The sequence below is a fragment of the Eptatretus burgeri genome, chromosome 2 (genome assembly GCF_056783735.1).
Source record: "Eptatretus burgeri isolate ZD-2024b chromosome 2, Ebu_testis_v1, whole genome shotgun sequence".
NCBI classification, from domain to species: Eukaryota; Metazoa; Chordata; class Myxini; order Myxiniformes; family Myxinidae; genus Eptatretus; species Eptatretus burgeri.
In genome coordinates, this window is record NC_140962.1 from 94,614,311 (window position 1) to 94,636,004 (window position 21,694).

At 43.7% G+C, this 21,694-nt stretch overlaps 2 protein-coding genes across 11 annotated transcripts in view; one reads left to right on the top strand and one right to left on the bottom strand.

Moving 5' to 3' along the window:
• The first annotated feature begins 11,802 nt into the window (after positions 1-11,802).
• On the top strand, positions 11,803-14,834 carry LOC147032593 (putative G protein-coupled receptor 85). Its single transcript, XM_085870348.1, has one exon. It carries the CDS (start codon positions 12,510-12,512, stop codon positions 13,716-13,718), a length of 1,209 nt encoding a protein of 402 aa, XP_085726474.1. The 5' UTR covers positions 11,803-12,509; the 3' UTR covers positions 13,719-14,834.
• A 1,330-nt stretch (positions 14,835-16,164) lies between these two features.
• The window catches only part of LOC147032594 (interferon-related developmental regulator 1-like), a 101,766-nt gene continuing 96,236 nt past the window's right edge, over positions 16,165-21,694 (bottom strand). For 9 of the 10 annotated variants that reach the window (XM_085870340.1, XM_085870338.1, XM_085870339.1 and 6 more), the window contains 2 exons: positions 20,524-20,619; positions 16,165-18,196 (listed from right to left, as the gene is read on the bottom strand). In XM_085870340.1, coding sequence (XP_085726466.1) covers positions 18,116-18,196; positions 20,524-20,619 — 177 coding nt within the window. In that variant the 3' untranslated portion in view covers positions 16,165-18,115. Of the gene's footprint in view, positions 18,197-20,523; positions 20,646-21,694 lie in introns of all 10 variants that reach the window. The other variant, XR_015055237.1, reaches the window with a different exon arrangement.

Consider the following 21,694-nt stretch of genomic DNA (forward strand, 5'->3'; position numbering starts at 1 on the left):
AAGAAGGTGGTGAAGAAGAAGAAGAAGAAGAAGGTGGTGAAGAAGAAGAAGAAGAAGAAGGTGGTGAAGAAGAAGAAGAAGAAGAAGAAGAAGAAGAAGAAGAAGAAGAAGAAGAAGAAGAAGAAGAAGAAGAAGAAGAAGAAGAAGAAGAAGAAGAAGAAGAAGAAGAAGAAGAAGAAGAAGAAGAAGAAGAAGAAGAAGAAGAAGAAGAAGAAGAAGAAGAAGAAGAAGAAGAAGAAGAAGAAGAAGAAGAAGAAGAAGAAGAAGAAGAAGAAGAAGAAGAAGAAGAAGAAGAAGAAGAAGAAGAAGAAGAAGAAGAAGAAGAAGAAGAAGAAGAAGAAGAAGAAGAAGAAGAAGAAGAAGAAGAAGAAGAAGAAGAAGAAGAAGAAGAAGAAGAAGAAGAAGAAGAAGAAGAAGAAGAAGAAGAAGAAGAAGAAGAAGAAGAAGAAGAAGAAGAAGAAGAAGAAGAAGAAGAAGAAGAAGAAGAAGAAGAAGAAGAAGAAGAAGAAGAAGAAGAAGAAGAAGAAGAAGAAGAAGAAGAAGAAGAAGAAGAAGAAGAAGAAGAAGAAGAAGAAGAAGAAGAAGAAGAAGAAGAAGAAGAAGAAGAAGAAGAAGAAGAAGAAGAAGAAGAAGAAGAAGAAGAAGAAGAAGAAGAAGAAGAAGAAGAAGAAGAAGAAGAAGAAGAAGAAGAAGAAGAAGAAGAAGAAGAAGAAGAAGAAGAAGAAGAAGAAGAAGAAGAAGAAGAAGAAGAAGAAGAAGAAGAAGAAGAAGAAGAAGAAAGAGAAAGTGAAAACATTGTAAAACACCATTTTCTGGGTTTTTTTTTTTTTTAAAGATTCGGGAATAGGGGGCAGAGGAAACTAAAAAAATTGAAGAAAAGATCATGAAGGTGTACAGTGAATACCATCACGATCAAAGTGGGATTGGAAAAGTAGATTGGCAATGAAGAGAAGGTGGAGGAAGTCACGTGGTTATGGGAAGTATAAGGTGAGAAGGGAAAATATATATATATATACATATATATATATATATATATATATATATATATATATATATATATATATATATATATATATATATATACATATATATATATATATATATATATATACATATATATATATATATATATATATACATATATATATATATATATACATATATACATATATATATATATATATATACATATATACACATATACACATGAAACAGAGGGTATAGTTGGGAGGAATTGGAAGAGTGGTAGAGGGATTGTGGGATTGTGTGGGGAAAATAAAAAGCTGAAGGTAATATGTAGAAAATACAATAACAGGATCATGCACACAAACGAGGAAATGAATTGGCCTCAAGGAAGCCCGATATGAAAAGACCGACGAATACTCACCAATTGGCACAAGTTTTAAAACAAAATCAAACTAGAAACACACAGTAAACATGGAGGAGTCATTCCATCTGAAATCACCAAATTTAAGAAAATGTTCCCAGTTGACCCCCTCATATTTACTTTAAACTTTCATAAAATAGTTCCCAGGTATCAAAATGAAGCTGCGTAAAATTTTAGGTCCATAGATGCGGTCAACTCCGAGATATTGAGGGTTGAAAATGTGGTTGTGGCCCTATTTTTATGGTCGTTGCGAGCATCACAAAATGAACGGCTACTTTTAAACTCCCACAACTTTTTAAATATTAATGCTTGAGCCTTGAAATTTTCAGAGATTATTCTTCTATAACTGCTCTGTAAGAAACAAACATAAAACGGAGTATACCTGTTAATTTTTATGACCTGATCAGTTGAAAACCAGAAAAAAAAAATGTTGGTTTTGTATGAAGACCCAACTTTGAGACCCCATATATTTTTATTGACCCATCCCAGAAGCTTGAAATTTTTTCAGGTTATAATTGTATTGTAGTAGTATTCAAATACATGTTTACTTTTTGTAATCGGTCATATATAATACAGTCGTGATCCCCAAAAAATTGAAAATTTTCATTTTTCCCTGAAATTCAGGTGAGGATTGCAAATTTATGACAAGGTATACCACTTTAAATTGTTCACCATTGGAAAGAGCATATTCCAGTTTACAAAAGTGTCAAATATCAAAGTGGTATAATGTTTCAATCAATATTTTTTAAATATTTGAATAAATGATGTTCTGCCAGTGCTGTGCGTGTTGTGTGTGCTATTTATTGAACAGTCCTTTTTACATGGAGTACATGTATATACAAATACATACATATTATCTGCTATTAGGATACCATGAACACAATACTTTGAAATTTTAATTTGTAATTCTTTGTTTCTCATTTGTAAATAGCAAGAGCAAGCCTCATCTGGCTGGGGCTAAAAATAGAACTCAGGAATAGTGGCTGATCTGCTGATGTCAGCAGTGTATATAGCGACATTCAAGGGAGGACATTTGTTGGGTTCCTTTGGTCCATGTGATGAAAGTTATTGATGCTCCCCGAACGTCAACTGGGAGGCAGTACAAGCTCGCACCTGACTTGGAAAAGCAGATCAAGGACCTATTCAAATCATTTACGTGAAATGTTTTATTACATTGTTATTGCAGTATGTGATATATTTTTGTATTATTAATTTGAATCATAGAACTAATCATTCATGATTACCATAGTGCCCACACCATGCACACACTTCATGTATTCATGACTGTTAACAACAGTTTTTAAAAAAAATAGAAAATATATATTTTTAAAATATACCACTGATATTTGACACTTTTGTAAACTTGAATATGCTCTTTCCAATGGTGAACAATTTGAAGTGGTATACCTTGTCATATATTTGCAATCCTCACCTGAATTTCAGGGAAAAATTTTCAATTTTTGAGGGATCATGACTGTATTATATATATATATATGACTGATTAAGAAAAGTAAACATGCATTTGAATACGACTACCATAGTTATTACATGAAAATATTTCAAGCTTCTGGGATGGGTCAATAAAAATATATGGGGTCTCAAAGTTGGGTCTTCATACAAAACCAACATTTTTTTTCTGGATTTCAACTGATCAGGTCATAAAATTTAATAGAGGTATACTCAGTTTTATGTTTGTTTCTTACAGAGCAGTTATAGAAGAATAATCTCTGAAAATTTCAAGGCTCAAGTATTAATATTTTAAAAGTTGTGGGAGTTTAAAAGTAGCCGTTCATTTTGTGATGCTCGCAACAACCATAAAAATAGGGCCACAACCACATTTTCAACCCTCAATATCTCGGAGGTGACCGCATCTATGGACCTAAAATTTATGCAGCTTCATTTTGAGACCTGGGAACTATTTTATGAAAGTTTAAAGTAAATCTGAGGGGGTCAACTGGGAGGCCTCCGGTGATATGAGGTGGAATGACTCGGAGACAACAAAATAACAGTAAAAAACGCCACAAAAAACGACCGGAAAACTTATCTTTCAGAAAGTCAGAGACCCTGAAGAGCACCGCCGTCACTCAAGAACCGAGCTGAACTCGTCATACACCCAACCTGCTCAAGAACTTGTCATACACTCAACCTGCCCAACAAATTTCATCCAAATCTGTCCATAACTTTTTGAGACATCCTGCACACAAACAAACAGGAAAGACGGCATGCATAGCATGATACTTGCGAAATCCATAAAACAAATTTGACAAAAAATAATTGGTGGTTGAATTCAATGAACAAACATGCAACTCCTCTTGAAATTTCAACTCAATCGGATGAAAATTGACAATTTTACGATCTTGGCCACTGTTGACCTTTTTGGCCGATGTTGACCTCAAAAATACTTGTTCGCTGAATTCAGTCACCTGATATGCAAATCCTCAAATTTCAAGTCAATCAGATGAAAATTGAGGATTTTAGAAATCTCACCAAAGTTGTTGACCTTTGAACTATGATGACCTTTTGGCTTATGTTGACCTCAAAAATAATAGGTTGTTGAATTCAGTGACCTGAAATACAAATCTTTTTCAAATTTCAAGTCAGATGAAAATTGAGGATTTTACAAATTTCACCGAAGTTGTTAAGCCTGGTGTTGGCTTCGCAGTTAGGGTGGTGGCTTGAGATCCTAGAGTCCTGAGTTCGAGCCCCGTTGGCTGCTGAATTAACACCAGGAGGTTGACTCGGCCTGTCATCCTTCTGAGGTTGGTGAAATGAGCACCAATGTACTGGTAATAGGGGCACTGCATCAATGGCTAAGCTATGCCCCTAACTATTGATACAGCCAGCAGCCAAAAAGGCTTACGTGATGGGAACCTAAGTTGTTGACCTTTTGGCCAATTGTTGAACTCAAAAATAATTATAAGTTCATGTGGACAAATTAATTATAAGTACATGTGGAAAAATTACAAGGCCAGACCATGATTGAACCCAGGTCCTCTGGGTCTGGTGAACTACACCAGTGCTCTGCCATCTAAGCTACCTGGGTGAACCACCACATACAGTATACTTATAATATTTGTATATTTTTCCACATATATTTATAATGTTTTATTTGTTTCCTGTTCATTTATAATTTCAAAAATTGCATCAGGCTTCATCAAAATTGTGTGTAGTTTCAGAGACAGCAAATACCTATTTGGGGGGGGGGTCAACCCCCCCTCTCCCGTATACTCCCTTAATGAGCGCAGATTTTGATGCGGTTGATAAACCTTGGTTTAACATCAGATATGACGCTTGTAGACAAGTTTCATCAAAATCGTGTGTTTGGTTCAAGCGATAATTACCGAAGTGTTTACGGACTGACTGACTTACCTACGGACACTGCTCGATAACATAAACTCACTTAACTAAAGTCCAGGTAAGCTAAAAATCACTCATGCAGCGACACTTGGCGAAACGGAATGGCACTCGGTAGAGTGCATACCTCTGCCAGGCCGAACAGTTTACATTTACAGGGTGGAGGTGTGGAAGAGAGGAAGGGTCGGGGAGAGAGAGGGAGAGGAAGGGTCGGGGAGAGAGAGGGAGAGGAAGGGTCGGGGAGAGGGAGGGAGAGGAAGGGTCGGGGAGAGGGAGAGGGAGAGGGAGAGGGAGAGGGAGAGGGAGAGGGAGAGGGAGAGGGAGAGGGAGAGGGAGAGGGAGAGGGAGAGGGAGAGGGAGAGGGAGAGGGAGAGGGAGAGAGAGAGAGAGAGAGAGAGGGGGTCAGGGAGAGGGAGAGAGAGAGAGAGGGTCGGGGAGAGGGAGAGAGAGAGAGAGAGGAAGGGTCGGGGAGGAGAAGAGAGGAGGGGAGGGGGGGGAGACAGAGGGGATGAGAGAGAGAGAGAGAGTGAAGGGGGGAGTGCGGAGGGGAGAGATTCCGACAGATGTGACGTCCAGTTTAATGTTCATCCGAGACGGCACACACTGATGAATCACCCTGCCTGTGAAACACCAGGATGACAGTTTATGGCTGGGTCAGGGTTCAAACCCAGGCTAGATGGCTTAGAGCGAGCGTGCGTACCTCTTGGCTGTCCTGCCGTGATGTGGCAAATTCATTGCTTTGTAACAACTGAAAACAATTTTTTCTCATTGTAATTATCTAATTTATTTTGCCTTCCGAACTCCAGAAATGTCCCAATGGAGAACCGTGTCACGGTATCACCATCGAAGTTTGAAGAGTGCTCGCAAAGTGGCTTAATTAACCACTCAAGCAAGCACCCCAACAAAACGGTTGAAGAAACTTTTAAAACGAAACGTTTAACTTTTTTATATGAATATCCATTGATGCCGAAGTGACGGGTTGAATAATGAAGGAAGATCACACAAAAATGGGGAAACGTGGTGTAAAATACAATTGCACATTTTTAGCGAGACAGCCACCACCCGATGCAGCGCATGACAACGCGTGGCCAAACGCAGGCGAGTGGGCCCTGAACTTTTTTTTCAGTCGATCGATATACAGTGTTTAGTGAAGTGCGAATAGTGTGAAGCGCTCGCCAAATGGCTTAAAGAGCAGGTTTGCGGGTTACCAAACATGTTCCGAAAATTTATCAATATGATTATATGTGCATTAAATAGTTTGATGCAAATTATTGTGGTTGCCTAACTATTGGGAAAATTAATGAAATTTAACTCCGAAGTTGTTATTTCTCGAGGCTGTTGAAAAAAACAGCCGCGTACCATATATGGATGTTGATGTCACGTTCTCCAAAACAAAGCGGATGCTCACTCACTCATTGAAGAAGTGTCCAATTTAGTGGGCCATTCTTTCGTTTTTTTGAGCTTGCAACTGTCTATATTATCCTTTTTTATTTTGGATTATTGCAGAACAAAGTTATTTGGATATTTGTACATCATGCCTCATACGTGTGTCGTCATGTTTTGCGAAAATGGCTGGAAAACGGGTAATCGCTCCCACCGATTCCCGAAGGAATCAAACATTCGCCGGCAATGGATAAGATTTGTACAAACAACACGGGCAAAGAGGACCCTTTGGATAGACTTGTCACTTGTGGTGACCATTTCACAGCCGAGGATTACGAAGGCATAAACACATCTGATCACCACTCTGTGAATATGAGTTGTTGGTTGACAAGTTCTCCAGATACTGCTCTGTCACAGAATCAATTGTTGAGTTTAAGTGAGACAAGTCTGAAGACGACGATGGTTCACGAGCGGTATTTGACGATGTAGATTGTTTCAGAAGTCAAGGATGAGACAATGTGATAATGTTTGACCAAGTTATAAAAATGATCAACATGATGTGGTACGGGTGACAGTTTATTAGCTGCAAAATGTCGAAAACTCGGTTTCGTTCAACAACTTTCAAAATTTGACCTTTGCATAACCTTTAAAGGTCACAAAACAATGTTGTGGACATTAAAATAAGGAAACAGGATACGTGCTATGGCTTATTGGAGTTAGTTCGTCAAAGAAGGTCGAAAACCCGGTTCGATTCCCACAACTTTGAAAATTTGACCTTTGTGACCTTAAAAGGTCAAAGGTCAAGGATTATGACCTTTGGTGCAAAACTTCCTCTGGAACATTCCAGGAACAATATAGCATCATATAGGCTATATGGCATTTCGCACTCATTGGATTATCCATACTTAGATGAAATCAGCGTAAAAACAAACTTGAAGGGGGCGCCACGGGCAAGGTGTTCGAGATAGAGCAAAATGGTTTCAAGACTTTTGGTGGGGAATGACCTCAAGATTATACATAAAAAATATTGTCATCCTCGCTCTCAAAGTTTGGGAGGTCGTATGATTTTTGTCAAAATTCGAAATTTTCTAAGTTTGTGACCTTGGGACGAAAATGAAAAATCGAGCTCCGTGGGGCTATGCAGGCGCCATTGGGCTAACCAAATACCGAAACCACTGCCAGATTCGACAAACCCCTCGGAGAAGATGGAATTTGTCAAAATCGCAATTTTCTAAGTTCGTGACCTTGTGACCTTGACAAGAAAATGAAAAAAAGTAAATAAATAAAATCGAGCTCCGTGGGGCTATGCAGGTGCCATTGGGCTAACCAAATACCGAAACCCCTGTCAGATTCGACAAACCCCCTGGGAGAAGATGCAAATTGAAATCGGCTACCCCCTAAAAACACATGTTTTTTGGGCGTGGCTCCGCCCATAATGGGCGCACCACGCCCATTTTCAGGAAAACACAACTAGATCATGATATAAACCTCCCACCAACATTTTGTCAGGATCGGATCAAAACCTACGGAGCTATGCTCGGGACAGACAGACAGACAGACAGACAGACACAACAATAACGAATATAGTGGTCGCTTATTTTTTCGTAAACCAAAAAACCTTGAAATGTATTCTTAAAGAGTACATGGAAAAACAAATAATATAAATAAACTTTCTGAAAAACACAAGCATGAAAAAAATTTCTCAGCAAATCAACTTTATGTTGATTAAATTACTTTTTAACAGCATCAGCACATTGGGCTAATTCATTTCAATTGTAAAAAATTAATCAATTTTCCACTTTTTTTTTTTTAATTTGGTAGAATATTTCCCAATGATGCGAAACATATTTTGGTATTTATATGCCACAACAGTCTCTTGAAAGTTTGGGTTTGTTCTAACTGTTCACTTTTGCTGGGGTCAAGCTCAGCTGTCAAAGACTTCAACGCCAAGGCTACGGTGTATAATATATTTGGGTCCATTATCGATACATTCTATTTCTGACTCTTGAGTGACGAGAAGGTTAAAAATTATTATATCAAGTCACAGACGAATCAAACTTTACATTATTTTATGCATCGAAAAAGAAAATGAAAATCTACAAACCAATCTGTCTGGTGGAGTCTGTCAGTGTGAACTGCCGGGCAGTCAGTCCTGCCACTTGTACACGAAATAGGCCATTTTCTGGCACTTGCAAGTGGCTCAAATTTATATGGCTCAGGGCCAGAAACTCCATAGTATAAATTCCCACCATCCTCCGACTCGTCCTCGGCAATATCGGAATGAAAACACTCAATTTCATCGCCGCTGAAATCACTCTCCGATTCGCATCTCGTCATCGTTCACACGCCGTTTCCGAATGTTCACGAAGTTTTCGGAGAACGTGACGCCATAGCATCTTCGGTAAATTCCGGTCTGTTTTTCAATCACTGACAAAAGTCTTGACTTAAAAGTTAATTTGGGCATATTTTGAGTTTCAAATGTAATAAAATAATTGCCCAACGATTATTAATGTGCTTACAACCTTCGAATCACGCAAAGTCATCAGCGACCCAAAACCTGCTCTTTAAGCACTCAAAAAAGCACTCCAATGAAATGTTCGATCAGGAACGGCTGTCTTGGCAAGCAATTAGCAATCGGTCATATTTACACCATGCACCTGGAGACACCCAGAATGTCAAGCAATGTCCGAATTGGACAAATAAATACTTTTTTTTGCAGTTGGAACTGTTGCTGAAGTCAATAAAGAAGTTTCTATTTTTGAAATTTGGCTGAGATCAAGAGATTCTAGAGGTTATGGCATGTGTGGAAATGAAATAAAGTCATGAATGCTGGTGTCTGTGGGCGTTTGTTAAAAGCATTACAATGTATCCAGCGATTGGTAGGTATGATGATCAGGCATTTGATGACATGAGTGAGGAAAGTGAAAAAACAATTGGCCAAAAAAAAACAAAAACAATAAAAACAAAAAAGTGAGCAGGCCAAAAAAAAGGGCGAATTAAGACCCCAGCGAGGTGGCCAAGGATGAGTCACGATAAAGGACATAATTAAATAAGACCATTAATTATATCTTCAAAAACGGTGTTTAAATTAACCCAAACACCTAATTTTCATTCTTGGAGTTCCCTTAGTATGCATACAGTGTCAGACTGGTAGGGTTCATGGTTTTGAAGGACGGACACACACACACACACACACACACACACACACACACACACACACACACACACACACACACACACACACACACACACACACACACACACACACACACACACACACACACACACACACACACACACACTAGTGCCAGGGTGGCCTTCTCGATTTGACAGGAATTTATCATTTTTGCCAGAGCACAGGCACACAATGGTTAACTCTGAGGCTGTCATGAAGGGAAACGGTCGGTCGAGGAGAGATCGAACAAAAATAGGAATGCAATGGGTCATGATCAGAAAAAGAGAAAGGAGGAGGGGAGGATAGGAGAGGAAAGGAGAGAGGGGAAGGTGTGAACAGGAGGATGGAAGGGAACGTGTGAACAGGTGGAAGGGAGGGGAAGGTGTGAACAGGTGGAAGGGAGGGGAAGGTGTGAACAGGTGGAAGGGAGGGGAAGGTGTGAACAGGTGGAAGAGAGGGGAAGGTGTGAACAGGTGGAAGGGAGGGGGAGGTGTGAACAGGTGGAAGGGAGGGGGAGGTGTGAACAGGTGGAAGGGAGGGGAAGGTGTGAACAGGTGGAAGGGAGAGGAAGGTGTGAACAGGTGGAAGGGAGGGGAAGGTGTGAACAGGTGGAAGGGAGGGGAAGGTGTGAACAGGTGGAAGGGAGGGAAGGTGTGAACAGGTGGAAGGGAGGGGAAGGTGTGAACAGGTGGAAGGGAGGGGAAGGTGTGAACAGGTGGAAGGGAGGGGAAGGTGTGAACAGGTGGAAGGGAGGGGAAGGTGTGAACAGGTGGAAGGGAGGGGAAGGTGTGAACAAGTGGAAGGGAGGGGAAGGTGTGAACAGGTGGAAGGGAGGGGAAAGTGTGAACAGGTGGAAGGGAGGGGAAGGTGTGAACAGGTGGAAGGGAGGGGAAGGTGTGAACAGGTGGAAGGGAGGGGAAGGTGTGAACATGTGGAAGGGAGGGGAAGGTGTGAGCATGTGGAAGGGAGGGGAAGGTGTGAACAGGTGGAAGGGAGGGGAGGTGTGAACAGGTGGAAGGGAGGGGGAGGTGTGAACAGGTGGAAGGGAGGGGAAGGTGTGAACAGGTGGAAGGGAGAGGAAGGTGTGAACAGGTGGAAGGGAGGGGAAGGTGTGAACAGGTGGAAGGGAGGGGAAGGTGTGAACAGGTGGAAGGGAGGGGAAGGTGTGAACAGGTGGAAGGGAGGGGAAGGTGTGAACAGGTGGAAGGGAGGGGAAGGTGTGAACAGGAGGAAGGGAGGGGAGGGTGTGAACAGGTGGAAGGGAGGGGAAGGTGTGAACAGGTGGAAGGGAGGGGAAGGTGTGAACAGGTGGAAGGGAGGGGAAGGTGTGAACAGGTGGAAGGGAGGGGAAGGTGTGAACAGGTGGAAGGGAGGGGAAGGTGTGAACAGGTGGAAGGGAGGGGAAGGTGTGAACAGGTGGAAGGGAGGGGAAGGTGTGAACAGGTGGAAGGGAGGGGAAGGTGTGAACAGGTGGAAGGGAGAGGAAGGTGTGAACAGGTGGAAGGGAGGGGAAGGTGTGAACAGGTGGAAGGGAGGGGAAGGTGTGAACAGGTGGAAGGGAGGGGAAGGTGTGAACAGGTGGAAGGGAGGGAAGGTGTGAACAGGTGGAAGGGAGGGGAAGGTGTGAACAGGTGGAAGGGAGGGGAAGGTGTGAACAGGTGGAAGGGAGGGGAAGGTGTGAACAGGTGGAAGGGAGGGAAGGTGTGAACAAGTGGAAGGGAGGGGAAGGTGTGAACAGGTGGAAGGGAGGGAAAGTGTGAACAGGTGGAAGGGAGGGGAAGGTGTGAACAGGTGGAAGGGAGGGGAAGGTGTGAACAGGTGGAAGGGAGGGGAAGGTGTGAACATGTGGAAGGGAGGGGAAGGTGTGAGCATGTGGAAGGGAGGGGAAGGTGTGAACAGGTGGAAGGGAGGGGAAGGTGTGAACAGGTGGAAGGGAGGGGAAGGTGTGAACAGGTGGAAGGGAGGGGAAGGTGTGAACAGGTGGAAGGGAGGGGAAGGTATGAACAGGTGGAAGGGAGGGGAGGTGTGAACAGGTGGAAGGGAGGGGAGGTGTGAACAGGTGGAAGGGAGGGGAAGGTGTGAACAGGTGGAAGGGAGGGAAGGTGTGAACAGGTGGAAGGGAGGGGAAGGTGTGAACAGGTGGAAGGGAGGGGAAGGTCTGAACAGAAGGGATGAGAAAGTGATGAACAGGAGGAAGGGAGGGAAGGTGTGAACAGGTGGAAGGGAGGGGAAGGTGTGAACAGGTGGAAGGGAGGAAGGTGTGAACAGGTGGAAGGGAGGGGAAGGTGTGAACAGGTGGAAGGGAGGGGAAGGTGTGAACAGGTGGAAGGGAGGGGAAGGTATGAACAGGTGGAAGGGAGGGGAAGGTATGAACAGGTGGAAGGGAGAGGAAGGTGTGAACAGGAGGAAGGGAGGGAAAGGTGTGAAGAGGTGGAAAGGAAGGGAAGGTCTGAACAGAAGGGAGGAGAAAGTGATGACAGTAGGAAGGGAGGGGATAGTGGTTGAATTTGAAATCTGTCTATTATGATGTACATCACAGGTCTGTTTGTTGCATCATTTCTGGAACCACTGCTGTGCCGCTGATGTAGTGCCTGACAGGTTTGTCGCAGGAATTTGTTCAAAGCAACAAACGGCGATATCGAGCTTGCTCTTTGCAAAAGGCACCGTGGTGTCTTTATAGTCCACCGACTATTATGGCTAGCGGGCGATACACACGTTTAAAATCCATCCGAGGGACAACGCACTCTATGAAACAACACCCTGCCGTCAAAACAGAAACCTGAAAGGTTATAATTGGGCTGACGGCTGGACATTAACCCCACAAGTGCGCTCCCTCTACAGTGTACACCATCTTGCCAGACCGGAACTGAAACGACTGTGGCTGTCAGAACGCGAAAATAAAGGGGCGTGGTTAAGGCAGTCGTGGTGGGTGGGGCCCAATCGCTTATTTCTCCAAATCTGCAATTTTTTAGAGATAAACGTTTCATGACGGTGACGAGGCAGCAATGAAAGGTTGTCGAAATAAAGCGTAGTGAATGTCTGAGACGTGGGAGCAGCACATGGTCGATGGGATGTGACGGATGGATGGAGACTTGAAGGTGCAGAGCGTGGGTGTGGACTGTGGACGTGTTCCTGTGAATCGGAGCTCGGAAAGGCTGGTGGGTTGTCGTGGCGCGGCACGATGCCCCGAAGCGTGGGCGAACCCCTGGGATGGGGAGAGAGGCAGCGACGGCACAGCGGGCATTGAGCGCAATGTCTGCCCGCGGGGCCGGCGCGCTGAGCGCTGATAACGGGACCCGATGGCCGGAGGTGGTGGACCCGCAGCCGGGGATACGTGCTGTGCATCTCGGGGCGCTGGCGGTAGTCACGGCTGGGGGCGCCATGGGAAACGGGCTGCTGTGCGTCCTGTTGGCGCGAAGCCGCGCTCTCCGGCGCCCCCATTACATCTTCCTGCTTGACCTGAGCGCTGCGGATGCACTGAGGTCGATTTGGTATCTACCCATGGGAATCGGACCCGGACAGCGTGCGCCCTGGGGGCACGGAGCCCTGGGGTGCAAGATCCTCGCGTTCTTCGGAGCATTTCTCGCGTTCCACGCCGCATTCCTCCTCTTCTTCGTGAGCCTCACTCGGTACATGTCCGCGGCCCACCATCGCTTCGTGTCAAAGCGCTTGACGCCTTGCGCCGGGGTCGGAATCGCCGCAGCCGCATGGCTCCTGTCCCTCGCCATGGCACTGCCCCCTGCCTTCGACCTGGGCGCATATCCACCGTCTCCACCCGAGGGTCTTTGCAGGTTTGATCATCGCTATTTCCGCGCCAACGATTCCCTCGGACTTCTCCTGGTGTTCGCGGTCATTGTGGTGGCCACTCATGCCGTTTATTCAAAGCTTGCCTGTTTCCTCCACGAGCATCGACGTCCGCATTCCGTGCACCTGGTGCCGGCCGTGAGTCATTGCTGGACCTTCCATGGACCCGGTGCCAGCGGTCAGGCTGCTGCCAATTGGCTCAACGGCTTCGGTCGGGGTCCGACACCCCCAACCCTGGTGGGGGTCCGAACTGGCCAGCAGGGAGGGGGACCACGCTTACTGAACCTACATGAGTTCGGCACGGAGTTGCGAACGAGCAGAATGTTCTTCCTCGTGTCCCTCTCGTTCGCGCTCCTGTGGTCGCCGTACATGGTCTCGTGCTCCTGGCGCGTACTCGCGCGCTCTCCCGCACTCCAGTTCCCAAGCGCGACCTTACAGGGTCTGACCCTCGCTCACGCCAGCGCCAGTCCTTTGATCTGCGTCATCTCGAACCGCGAACTGCGCCGGGTCCTCCGGCTGGGTGTCCCTGCCTGCCTCTCATGGGTCTTGCCACAGCGCCGCGGACGGTCCGACGTGCCCACTCCATTCCGGAAACTTTACACGGATCATATATGAATGGAGAAGGGTGGCAGGGAAGAAAACTTGTATACAATCGTATATTAATTCATACATGTACCCACGTCAATGGTGTTCGAGCACGATGTAACACTTTTTATCCTAACGTTTCTGTAACGATATCCTGCAAAAAATACACTTGCAACGGGCAGGTGTGCGTGAAATGCAAGTGATTTGTGTTTAACTGATCCAAATGCATTTTAATGTTAGGGTCGTTCCAAGCAGGTAATCAGAGCGCGAGCACGCGCACACACACACAACCACATATTGGCAGGGACAGAGAGGTGGTTTTGGCTGGGGCTACGGACCTTGATAATAAAGCAGATGTGAGGTTTCAAATGTGCGAATCCATCATTGGGCTTGCTTTAGTGAACGCAGTGGAGGCCATTGAGATGTGAACCTTTGGGAACAATTAAATGAAAAAGGGTGGCTGGCTTAAGATCTTCGGGTTTTGAGCTCAAGTCCCTGTCTCGTCGTTGAATTAACACTAAGCAAGTTGACTCAGTCTGTCATCCTTCTGAGGTTCGTGAAATGAGCACCAGCTATGCCCCCAGAAAATGATGCAGTCAAGCAGCCCCAAGCTGCATATGTATAAACAAGAAAAAGATGTCGTGCAGAGCACGACACTTACAAAATCCACCCCCCCCTCCAAAGGTTGCCATAGATACATCAAATTGTCCATTTCATCAAGATTAAAATTGACAATCGTAATCAAAGCTTTGGTCAATCGGATGAAAATTGGTTACTTTTCAGAGTGAAATAGATTTTAGAAGTTTGACCTCAAGTTGACCTTTTGACCTCAAAAATAGTTTTCCCAATTCAATGATGGACTATGAAAATCTTGTTCAAATTTCAAGTCAATCGGATGAAAAATGATTTTCGAAATTTGACCTCAAAATCAATATCAAAATCAATTCTTCCCATTCTTCCTTCCAGGCCTTCAAAACAGCTGTTCACCACCATCTCTTACCGTCCCCCATCCAAATCCTCGATCTTTTCTACCCCCATTAATCCATCCCAAACCCACCTCCTTCAAATTCCCTACTTTCCTTCCTGAAAGTCCCTGTAAAGTCCATTTTGTATTCCCCATGTTCCCCGCCCCATCCCTCTCCATTCTACAGATCTCCTAATGTCTCTGCTCCCCACTGTTTTGTCCTCCCCACTCCCACCCCTCTTGTCTCATGCCCCCCTTGCTGTGCGTTGTGTGTTAGCTGTCATACGAGCTTCGACAATATATACAAAAAAATAGGCTTCTCAGTTGAGACTACCCCAACAACTTGGTAAAGTTTCGTGAAGATCGGTTTTAAATTGTGACCTGTAGGCGATTGACAGACAGAATAACAATCGACTGACCAATATACTTGCAAAATCTTTGATTTTCGCTTATTTCTCCAAATCTGCAATTTTTAGAGATAAACGTTTCATGATTATCAAATTATCATGATTATCATAGCGATTATCAAAATCTTTGATTTTGCAAGTAATAAAATGAAATGAAACTTTTGCCCAAAACACTCGAGCATCCCCGCCAAAACCGTGTAGGCATTCATATGCACTGGGTCACCATTCATAAACTGCTCCCAATCACCGTGATCGACAATAATAACATCTATATGACGTATCGATCTTATTTTCAGCTTTGTTGGTAAGCCGACCAATTGCAAAGTCTCATGGGGTTGCGGAGGTGGTGAGACCAGAAACAGTCTGACGAAATAATGATCAAACCCAGGACACGACAGTCCACTCTTTCCATTGCAGATAGTCTCATCCATTCTTCCACGCTCATTGCTAGCCCCTGTTACAGCCAGATCCCCTTGTTGTGGATGTCCAATACGTGAGCGGGCAGCTCGGAGACAATTATCGCTTTATATTTATCCAACCATGTGCTGGATATCAGCACCAATTATCCATTTTATTGATGGAACAACCCACCCACGGGATGAAATTTGTGCTTAAGTACAGTCTAATCAATTCAAGACTGGTTAAGACTGGGCCTCTGATGTGTGTGTGCAGGAGGCACTAATTGATGGAAGTCTTGGGGCAGTGTTTAGAGCGTCGACGGAATTGGGGGGGGGGGGGTGGGGGGAGGGGGGAGAGAACATTTTCTCTGATAGATCAAGTGAACGTCTTAATTAAAGAAAGGCCAAAAACTCTCATTAGACAAACGGGTAATAGACACGGCTCTCAACACTCACCAAACACGTGCTGCGAGATGAATTCTAATGTGCAGCGTGGGAAGGAAAACGCTTTGAAATGCCTTTTCTGCACCCACGTTGCGCACCTCGAATGTCTCGTTGGCAGATGTTGCTTAGCATTTAAACTGACGGTCACTGTGCGTGCACCTGCTCGCAAATCCACACCGTCCGAAATCAATCGCAACCATCAAGCCGACAAATTGACGCAAGAAGCCAGTTCTCCACCCAAAAATAAAAAGGTTAGGTAGGTATTCCTTCAGACTTGATTTTATTGATTTGGAGGTTCAGGCAAAATTTCATGTATTCATATATAAATAAATATGGATCAAAGGGGAAGCTACACATCACATATGCAAAAATTATAGAGGTGGCAGGCTCCTTTTTTAAACTTCTCTCAAAGCCTTGTTGCGGTCGCAAATGGAATTCATATCTTGCTCAAACTTTAAAACCACTCCCATAGATCGAGCCGATCAAGTATAACCAGAACTACAGCCATTTGAAAATCTACATGATGCAGAACCGATAGAAAAATATTATATGGAACAAAGCAGTAATGTCTGAAGATCCATCTATCTGTGTCTGTCTGTCTGTCTGTCTGTCTCTCTCTCTAAACCTGCTGTGAAACATATACCTGCTTTACAATTAACATACGGGCATCGTGTGCAAGGGTTCTGACAATAATGAAAAACTATGGGGGTTTGAGTACATTTCCCTCGTAAAATTCGCGAACATCTTTTATTAGTCGATGAATTTGAAATCGCAATCAAATGGCTAAAAGCCTGTGTGATGAGCTGCAACAGAATACGTTCTGGGACTGAGAAATAAATAGATACAAGAAAAGAAACACTGGTGTCAGGCTATGGAATAGCAAATCCTGGAAACGAGCAGAACGTGGGATAATCCATTCGTACACACGTTATAAAAATGACTAAACGTCTCGTTTGATCAGTACACCCGATGATCCTGTCAAGAAGTGAATTTTAATAATTAGTTTTTTAAATAATTATTTGCACAACGCAGTATTATTGGTTATGCCTTTACAAATCAACGTCTTAATCAAAGTTGTTGCCAAAAGAGATGAGCAGGAAAAACCAGCTCCTTTCAAACAAAAACACAAAAAACCTGACACCGATTATACCCCCGTTATGATTGATTGATTATACCCCTCTCACTAATCCCCCATCACAAAAAATAAGCATAACGAACACACACACACACACACACACACACACACACACACACACACACACACACACACACACACACACACACACACACACACACACACACACACACACACACACACACACACCTTCATCGTGTACAACCGGGTCCACAGAGAGGTAAACTCGGCTGTCTCGCCCATGTCGGGTCAAGGTTCGTGCACATAAAAACAGAAACAATCTTTTATGGTCAATACACATTTGATGTCAATGGCAGTTCATTCTGATCCTGAGCTTTCCTCAAAGGGATGCAATGGGAATCTGAACTTTGGAGCCCTCGTAATCAAGATGTGTGTGTGTGTGTGTGTGTGTGTGTGTGTGTGTGTGTGTGTGTGTGTGTGTGTGTGTGTGTGTGTGTGTGTTGCTGCTGCTTGCCCACTACCTCTTTAGGGCTCAATTCCGACAAATACAGCCCCATACTGGTGAAGTTACGACCAAAGCTTGTTCGTGCCATAAATACACGATGACCTCACTTTAAAAAAAGAGATATGGTTAAAGGGACAGCATTCAATTTGTAGGCCAACTGTGAAATGAAGTGAAAGTCGTTTGAGAAATTGACAGCAAAACAGCAACCATTCCCGACCCACCATTTTTTTCTAAAAGCAAACCCTCCTTAATTGTGAAGGACATATACAAACAAAAACACACAAAAAATTAAATGACTAACATACAAGTTAAATATCTCAGAATAGTATCACATGTCTTGTGTGAAGCTAAAGGCATGGGAGGTGGGGGTAGGGGGGGGTTGGGATGGGGGGAGGAAGGCATGGCACAATCATGGTGAGTTTCAGCAAAATCTCCAAACTTGTAGCCCAAACATTCCAAATCGCACCAATCACCACCAACGTACATTTAATTTAAAATCTCCCCATCTGTAAAAATAAGTACGATAAAGCACACGGCTGTGGTTACGAGAATAACCATGAAGATCCAAAAGTGGTGAAAGCAAACCGCCGTCTGTATAGCCTGCAGGGCTAAATTAGAGCACGTCCGCACGCTTATCTCTCATCTTTCCACGTGCTTTCGTCCTGGCCTTGAACGCCGCAGAGTTGTACCAATGCTGGGTGAGGTCGGAAAGGTGGCACAGACAAAAATTAAGTTAATTGACAAGGAAATGTGGTGGCATGAGATCGAGAATACAAGGCTGAGAGCAAATTAAATCAATATTCATTACTTCCCTCTGGCTTGGCTTGTAGGTTTCATTAACCATCTGAACTGCTCTTTGGCCGAGGTAAAGGACAATGCCAATAATAGGAGACTCAGACTTGCATAACGGTGCTCACAAATGTCTTTTTGAAAGATCAGCCTGGATGTGTTTATTTATTTATTTGTTTATTTATTTCTTGGGAAAGCAATGCATATAAACAATTTAAAAAACATTTTGTGCTGTTAAAATAAAGATACTTTCAAAAATGACTATCAATCTGCTTGAATGTAGTTAGCTACAAATGCAAAAATTCGACTTCTCAGATGAAGCATTGAGCTTTCATATTTGCGAGTGTTATCACTCGAAAAAAATTAAAATAAAATAAAAATTCCAAGAATTATATCAACACCTGAAATTTTCCAGGATTTTCCAACCTGATGTACATCATTATACAGTGGGGAGAACAAGTATTTGATACACTGCCGATTTTGCAGGTTTTGCCACTTACAAAGCACATAGAGGTCTGTAATTTTTATCATAGGTACACTTCAACTGTGAAAGATGGAATGTAAAACAAAAATCCTGAAAATCACATTGTATGATTTTTAAATAATTAATTTGCATTTTATTGCATGAAATAAGTATTTGATACATCAGAAAAACAGAACTTAATATTTGGTACAGAAACCTTTGTTTGCAATTACAGAAATAAGACGTTTCCTGTAGTTCTTAACCAGGTTTGCACAGACTGCAGCAGGGATTTTGGCCCACTCCTCCATACAGATCTTCTCCAGATCCTTCAGGTTTCGGGGCTGTCGCTGGGCAACACAGACTTTCAGCTCCCTCCAAAGATTTTCTCTTGGGTTCAGGTCTGGAGACTGGCTCGGCCACTCCAGGACCTTGAGATGCTTCTTACGGAGCCACTCCTTAGTTGCCCTGGCTGTGTGTTTCGGGTCGTTGTCATGCTGGAAGACCCAGCCACGCCCCATCTTCAATGCTCTTGTTGAGGGAAGGAGGTTGTTGGCCAAGATCTCGCGATACATGGCCCCATCCATCCTCCCCTCAATATAGTGCAGTCGTCCTGTCCCCTTGGCAGAAAAGCATCCCCAAAGAATGATGTTTCCACCTCCATGCTTCACGGTTGGGATGGTGTTCTTGGGGTTGCACTCATCCTTCTTCTTCCTCCAAACACGGCGAGTGGAGTTTAAACCAAAAAGCTCTATTTTGGTCTCATCAGACCACATGACCTTCTCCTATTCCTCCTCTGGATCATCCAGATGGTCATTGGCAAACTTCACAGGCCTGGACATGCACTGGCTTGAGCAGAGGGACCTTGCGTGCGCTGCAGGATTTTAACCCATGATGGCGTAGTTTCTTACTTATGGTTTTCTTTGATACTGTGGTCCCAGCTCTCTTTAGGTCATTGACCAGGTCCTGCCATGTAGTTCTGGGCTGATCCCTCACCTCTCATGATCATTGAGGCTCCACGAGGTGAGATCTTGCATGGAGCCCCAGACCGAGGGAGATTGACTATTATCTTGAACTTCTTCCATTTTCTAATAATTGCGCCAACAGTTGTTGCCTTTTCACCAAGCTGCTTGCCTATTGTCCTGTAGCCCATCCCAGCCTTGTGCAAGTCTACAATTTTGTCCCTGATGTCCTTAGACAGCTCTCTGGTCTTGCCCATTGTGGAGAGGTTGGAGTCTGATTGATTGAGTGTGGACAGCTGTCTTTTAACGAGATGCAGATAACGAGTTCAAACAGGTGCAGTTAATGCAGGTAATGAGTGGAGAATGGGAGGGCTTCTTAAAGACAAAACTAACAGGTCTGTGAGAGCCAGAATTCTTACTGGTTGGAAGGTGATCAAATACTTATTTCATGCAATAAAATGCAAATTAATTATTTAAAAATCATACAATGTGATTTTCAGGATTTTTGTTTTAGATTCCGTCTTTCACAGTTGAAGTGTACCTATGATAAAAAAAAAAACATTACAGACCTCTACGTGCTTTGTAAGTGGGAAAACCTGCAAAATCGGCAGTGTATCAAATACTTGTTCTCCCCACTGTACATCCCCTCTTAACTCAATAACTTGATTCAAATTACCAAGAAATCTAGCGGTCTTGGGTAAATGGATCTCAATTGTCCAAGGTCTTGGTAAATTTCCCAAGCTGTGTTAACACTCATTCATAAGCCACAAAAGCTGCCTGAACGGTAATCTCCTTTGAGCGGAAACTCACCCGCTCGAAGCGCGACAATCTGGAATTCTTCAAGCTTTTGCCATCCAGCAGCAGAGGCGGCCCCAGCTCGAAGATGTCACGCACAAGTTCATTTTGCTGAAAGAACGAGTTCAAAATGCAAGCTGCAATCAAACACGAGTTGTTAAAAAATTCAAACTGATATTGCTTTGCATCACGAAGCGTTGGCTTATATGTAGTTCATCTGCATAATGTGAGAATTAACGTACCTTCATGGGCGGTGGATATTAGACCGCTGCCGTGATTGTTGCACACAAAACAGGCATTACCTCGTTTGAGTTGAAATAAAATTGTTTGTTTGTTTCCTCAAAATGGTAGGTCTATTTTATGATAGAGGACGCATTGTTCAGTCTTCAAATGTACATGAGGCCTCAAAACATATTTGTGTGAAGAGAAAAATATGGCCTCGATTTCTGGGCAGCTGGAGGGAAAGGCATGGCCTCGCTAAAAGGTGGTGCTTGTGACGTTTGCCGAGATGAGGGAAGGTGTGGCCTGCAGAATGGGCGGTGCTTATGACTGACACACACACACACACACACACACACACACACACACACACACACACACACACACACACACACACACACGATTTATTGGGTATGATAAAATTATTTATCTGAAACCAAATATCCTATCAATACTGGACTTTGTTTGCAGTTATGATGCACTCCCCTTGCTGTATATATATTTTATTTAACAATGACGTAATCAGTCACGTGGTTTGGCAGCCACAATGATTTCACGGAAAATAAATAAATAAGTAATTACATTTCGGGTAATAGACTGTAACCACTTGTTGGAAAACGTCATAGTTGGAAACCACTGTAGCGATTGATTCGAAACTTTGCAGTTATGATCCACTCCCCTTGCTCCATGTAATGTGGTGTGATACATATCGATACGTTAAGCCATTGCGGAGAAAACGGATTTGAAGGTGTCAGTTTTCAAACAAACATGGCTGCCAAATCACATCACCGATGGCATTGAAAATTTGCACACTGCCCATGATTGGGAAAAGATCAAGAACATAAAGTTTATCTTGATCGGATAAGGTTCATTTTTCTATCCAATATGGCTGCCACACCATGTGAACTATGACGTCATCATTTTCACAATGTATGGTGGTAGATTCTTGCCAAACTTCGCTACGATT

Excerpts from the sequence above, each read along its gene's own strand:
- LOC147032593 (XM_085870348.1), top strand. The coding sequence starts at position 12,510 with ATGGGGAGAGAGGCAGCGACGGCACAGCGGGCATTGAGCGCAATGTCT.